Genomic DNA, 5,993 nt, shown 5'->3' with positions numbered 1-5,993 from the left:
GTGTGTGTGTGTGTGTGTGTGAAGAGGTTTCAGGTGTGGAGGCAGGGATCCATCAGCAGTACCAGTTAATTATGGGCCGATGTGGATCCGGACTTATTGCACTGCACCATTAGTTTCATGAGAGGGCAGAGGCAGGGTTAAAAGAAAAGCAGTATGCATTTGCCAAGATGGCATTTAAAAAGCTCCAGTGTGTATCTCCGACTGAGAGGAAGATGAAGATAAGAAGATATGATAAGAAATGTGATGGCGAGCTGAATGACTTTATCCACATGATGAACACAGCTCTATGTCCACTCCAGCTGATCGGCATCTGCTAATGCTATAAACTTAGTGTATTATGTAAATTACTTCTGTCTGGCTGCTTTAACGCTTAATCGACATTGGAGTCGGGTGACCTCCCTGACGCCAGTCACACAGTACCACATCCAGCTCAGTTCATCACATAATTATCTTTTATTCATATTTTCCCACTCTCAGAGGTAATTCAGAGGTGTAGGTGTCCAGTGAAGAAGTCTGATTAAAAAAGTATGACGATATGAATCCTCGGCGGTGCCCGTTCATTTCCATGGCACATCGTTGAGGTGACAGTCACGATTTTCTTTGTATCAAGGACGATAAATTCACAATGTGTAGCCTTCCCCCTGCAGGCTCTTCATGCTCCCTCACCTTAATGAGCTGGGAACCGGAGCAGGAGGAAAGGAGGGGATTGCTTTTGAAGGGTCTCTTACATTCTAGGGTTGTCGCAGTGGGTCGTGGCCTCCCAATGACAGAGTTGACAGAGGAAGACAACAATAGCGTGTGTCACACACGAAATTGCTGGAATGATTGAATAGGAAAATAACCCCAGCAGATCCTCTATCTGCAGCCGTGACAGCAGAGCAGGGAGAGGTGTGATTGAGTTCAGAGTGCATTGGTATGTGGGTGGCTGAAACATATTGCTTTTTTTTCTGAGGATCGTTGCACAGTGTTTGCTTGTATGGTTCACTTTGCCACCATTTTCCCTCTTATCTGTGCGTGAGGGGAAAGACACCGCAGAGAAGTTTTCTGTGACACCATGAAACAGATATGACTGGGGCCACCGAGAACACCTTTAAAGGTGAATTCTGTGATTACAGCTGGAACAGTTAGTGGATGAATTGATTGTCAAAATAGTGGCTGATACATTTTCTGTCAAACAACCAATTAGTTGTTCAGATTAGATGCTTTGCGCTATTTGTTGATAAAAGCTGTAGACCGAGACACTCAGCTTCTCCTCCATGTTGTTTAAGCATGCCTCCATTTCTGAAGGGAATCAACACACATGCAACCGGTTATCTCCGAGCAGAGAGGACATCAGAATTAAGAGTCTTGAGTCGTGGGTGGTGGTCGTCCTGTGATGGGGTTCGTCTCTCTGGCTCTAGAGCAGAGGTCTTCAACAGGGGGTCTGCGATATTTTGGTTCATTAGACAATTTAAAAAATAAAAAAAAGAATTACATTTTTTTTTTCTCTAAACATGAATCTGTCCATTATTTGTAATAGTTCAGTATTGTATGTAAGATAACAGGTATGTTTATGCATGGCAGTGGCACTAATAGGCCATCACTCATTTTCTTTTCCATATTTATGTTTAAAATGAAAACGTCAATTTGAATAGCTTGTATGCATGATTATCATGCAATTGACAGACAATGTTGATATTGGCATTGGTATCAGCTGTTTATAAATGACAGTGACACAGCCACCCTACTCACTGAATCTTGCACATGTTTAAAATAAAAACATGAATATATGAACCTGTGTATTATTTGAATAGCTTAGTATTGAATGCACAATAAAGAGGTATACACGGTACTAGGCCCATTTAATATAAAACACAATTTTATACAATATATATAGTCGGGGGTCTCTGCTCCATCTCTCTATCAGTTTGGGGGTCCTTGGCCTGAAAAACATTGAAGACCCCTGCTCTAGAGGTTATTGTGTCAAATTAATCTTAGTTATTGTGATGGTTTTGTGGAGCTCTTGGGTTGTTGTGTGTTTTTAGGATGGAAACATTTACATGATTGGATTAGAAATATTAATGGAATGATTTTATGATATTTTTGTGTTATCAGTCTTTTGTCTGTTACCCGTTGTTATTGCTGCCTATCCTATTCTGGACACTCTTTAACAAAGGTTAAATTAAATAAATATTATTGATAAATTATAATAATAATAATCTCAACAGTGCAACATGACATCCCTGTTTTATGAAAAAACAGCATAAATGTTTCTCTTGCTTGTGAACCCTCAGATTTATGTTGTGACTGCTTGTGAGGGTCCCGACCCCCACTTTGGGAACCACAGATTCAGCTTCTGCTAATGTTGCTAATGATAATAATAATAATACTGATACTGTGTGCATATGTCTGCCTGACTGATCGAATCCCATGTGTATGTGGTTGCCCTGCATGCCTATGTATGTGCGTGTGTGTGCGTGTGAGAGCAGGTCTCCACTATGGGAAGGAGAGCATCCGCAGCAGTGGAGGCGCTGACCTTCACAACTTCATCTCCTCTGGCTTTGTGACATTGGGTCGAGGCCATCAGAAAGGTGAAGTACCCTTTCTTCCTATCCTTTCCTCTCCTTTCTCTCCCAGGAGATTGAATTAACTCCTCTTATCTACGAACACTGTGCCATATACTTGCTGAATGCTAAAGCGACCAACATACTGTTCCGCTTGCAACACTGGTGATCAACAAGACACCGACAGAGGTGAAATGTGTTATAATATGTTAATTCCCAAACAATTCAAATGATCTCCTGCCTCTGCGTTTTGCAATTAAATGCTAGCAAACACACAATATTACTGCTGCTGATGGGAGAAGGTGACTCCAAACTCGCACACACAACACACAAACACACACACATGCAGCCATTAGTCAGGGGGCAGAGTTTTCCCATGGGTAATACATTGATTAGTATGCAGCGATGTTGGCTGAGCTCTTGTGATTTATTCCCATCCATTTTGGCTCCACAAATCAGAGTGTGTGTGTGTGTGTCTGTCACCACGCGGGGGTTGTGAGGTGAACTCCTCTACCTGATACTGCTTTCGAAAGTTTAATTGAATGTGTGTGTGCCAGATTGAGAATGCTTGTAATGTTTCATGGTGGCTGACTTCTTTGGTAAAATCTACATGATTTAAATGTAATTTGCAGCATCACCCCCCCCCCCCCCCCCCCCCCACCCCCATAGCCCTACCCCACAATCTCGACCAGAGAAAAGAAAAAATGATTAGGTTCTATGAATGCTGATTCTTTTAAATAGATTTCCCCCTCCGTACAAAGATCACAACAGCATCTCCGGCTATACACTTGTCTCAACAACAGCATGGGGTACGGTTTGGCGTTCAGCATCTGTGCAGTGAAATCTGTGTTTTCTTGCAGCGGGTAGCCTTTGATTCCTCTGCAGCAAAAAAAATGAAACGTGAGAGATTGAGATCTTGGAAAAGTCTGCTGATGCTAAGATTTATTGCAAAAAAAAGTATGTAAAGCAAGGGCCTCACTTCCTTAACACTATTCTTCTTTCCAACGTCTCTGTTCGTCTGCCTTGTGCCCAGAGGCAGATATTATTGAATCCTAAAATCAATAAAACCCTGGTCTGAGGTTTGGTTTGGGTATTGTTGCTGCTTGGTATTATCTTTAGCTTCACAAGTGTACAATCACTTCAGGGTCGTGGAGGGAAACGAACAGTTTAACCAAGCCTCCCCCGCTCTCTCATAGTCTCTTCACAAGCACTCTTCATATGCACAAAAGCAGAATGGCTTCAATTACATTATATTGCACTTCTCTCCCTGATTAATTGGAGGATATAACTTGGTTCTACCTACAGTAAATTCAGTGTTTTTGACAACACACTGTCATTTATGTTTCCAGTTGAAGGATTTATGAATTTATTTGAAATCTGTGGATGGATTTTAATGTGCAGCACGGTGAACCTGTGAGCTGATGTCAACTGGCAGTGATGAAATGGAGTCACATTAAGGTTAACAGCAAGTAAACAGTCCGGTTGAATAAAAATCATACTGAGCCTCATTATTTTTGAAGAGGTTTGCACAGCTTGGTTTGCTCTGGCAGAGAGTAACGACGCTAGAAAAAAAGAGTGCAAACAGTTAGTTTCCACATGAATCTGGAGACAGATGTTGTCTTCTTCTCACTTGTTTTCTATATGTTTTTTTGCCACACTGACAGAACAAGGTTTAGGAGTCACGATGTAGTCCTCCGGCCTGGGTAAGCATGCCGTCTCTTACGGTGCTTAATTATACAGGCAGAAAGTGTGTTTGGTTGTTAATTATATGGCAAGCTGTGTGTGTGTGTGTGTTTGTGTGTGTGTTGCAGTGCAGCCCTTGGGGAGAACAGGTGAGGTCAATGAGTGCTGCTTAGCGTCAGAGCAGCTGGATGCTTCACATCTGTGTGGCGGGTACAAAACAACCCTGTCCTGAACTCTAAATGAGATCTGCTCGTATTGCAGTACGAGAGTTTGTTGTCTGTATCTTTTGGTAAACTAACCTGCCCCTCAGCTTACCCTGCATACTTTTTCTTTAGTTAGTAGTGTCCTAGATTTTCCAAAATGTCTTTCAGCAACCTTTAGAGAAGGGTCATGAACTTGTCTTGAACATCTCCAGGTTACACAGAGATGGAGTTTTAATCTGCATCCTGTTTTACTGCATTCTGATTCTAAACATGGTGTGTGTTCACACTGGAAAAGTGACAAAACTAAGCTTTTATTTCGAAGCAGCTATAGGAAATGCAATGTCACCAAGAGCAATGGAGCAGTGTTGTCTAAATATGAATAGTAAGAATTGTTGTCCACTCTAGTGCACTCAAATTATCCCACAATGCAACATACAAAGTAGTTAAGTTCAGGAAGAAGATGCTAGCTACAATCTTTCATTGCAAGAAATATATAATATAATCTAAGCAAAGTATAAAATTGACATACTATAATAAGAATAACTGGTATATATAATGTGTAGTTCAATCATGTTGGACCAAAAAGTAAGAAATCATTGTAAAACGCTTCATTCTGAATACACGTTGAAGGGACTGTGATGATCATCTGTCTCTCTTCTAAAACTACAGCACATGTGTAGAAGACAGTGAACTCTTTGTAATTATAGAATGGAGTTAGCAATTAGGACACAGCACTGTAGATGATGTGGAAACATGAATTTCACATGTGATACAATCATAGATATGTTGAATAGGCTCACATGATTTTCGGACATATCACGTGAAATATAAGAGCACATGTGAAAACGTAACATGCTTTTTTTAAAACGCAACTCTTCAAGAACAAGTCATTCTGAATGAATCATCACTATGTGCAATGTTATATGGAAGGAGACCAAGACCATTAACGTGAGGGAGAACCAATCCTCCAGCACAGACAAGCTTTTTGTGCAAGAATATTTAATTTTTCACAATTTCATGACTCCTTCTGTAAAGAGTCAGGTGCAGCGTGAGGGTGGGTGGCCATCTGTTCCCTGCATTGTTTCCCTTTACTCAATGTCCCAGGTCTGTCCATACAGTCATGAACATCTCGAAATCCTGGCTGCAGAGGTGGTTTTGATTTGGTATTTGGATGTGAGTGCTTCATTTTTAAGGGGAGATTTAATGGCACAAACACATGGGGTCACTGTTGTTTGTAAATTATGTTTTATTTTTTTTATTCCTCCAAATGTTTTAACTCCAGCCTTGATTTCTTTTTTCCCAGCGTGACAATCTTTTAGTAATGCTAAACTTTATTCAGCATGCACAGCTGCTTACCTTGCTCCTGTCCCCTCAGCCATTTGTCCAGATCGATGCACCGCCTCACAGATTCCTTTGCTCCTGTGCATTCTGTTGTCTTCTTGTCCAAAATCAGGAGGCAGTAATGTTGAGGTTTCTATCAAACTGAGCCAAACTAATGAGGATGCTCACTGATCTGTTGTGTGTGTGTGTGTGTGTGTGTGTGTGTGTGTGTGTGTGTGTGTGT

The 5,993-nt window shown here is 41.1% G+C and overlaps 1 protein-coding gene across 4 annotated transcripts in view; it reads left to right on the top strand.

Moving 5' to 3' along the window:
* The window catches only part of LOC116397946 (protein shisa-6-like), a 62,596-nt gene that overhangs the window by 5,984 nt on the left and 50,619 nt on the right, over nt 1-5,993 (top strand). For all 4 annotated transcript variants that reach the window (XM_031873868.1, XM_031873867.1, XM_031873866.1 and 1 more), the window contains exon 4: nt 2,469-2,570. In XM_031873868.1, the coding sequence (XP_031729728.1) occupies nt 2,469-2,570 (102 nt within the window). The remainder of the gene's footprint in view (nt 1-2,468; nt 2,571-5,993) is intronic.

Source organism: Anarrhichthys ocellatus, unplaced genomic scaffold, assembly GCF_004355925.1.
Source record: "Anarrhichthys ocellatus isolate YVR2014 unplaced genomic scaffold, GSC_Weel_1.0 scaffold76, whole genome shotgun sequence".
NCBI lineage: Eukaryota > Metazoa > Chordata > Actinopteri > Perciformes > Anarhichadidae > Anarrhichthys > Anarrhichthys ocellatus.
The sequence above is the reverse complement of the archived record's forward strand: the minus strand, read 5'-3'. Positions and strand labels throughout refer to the sequence as shown.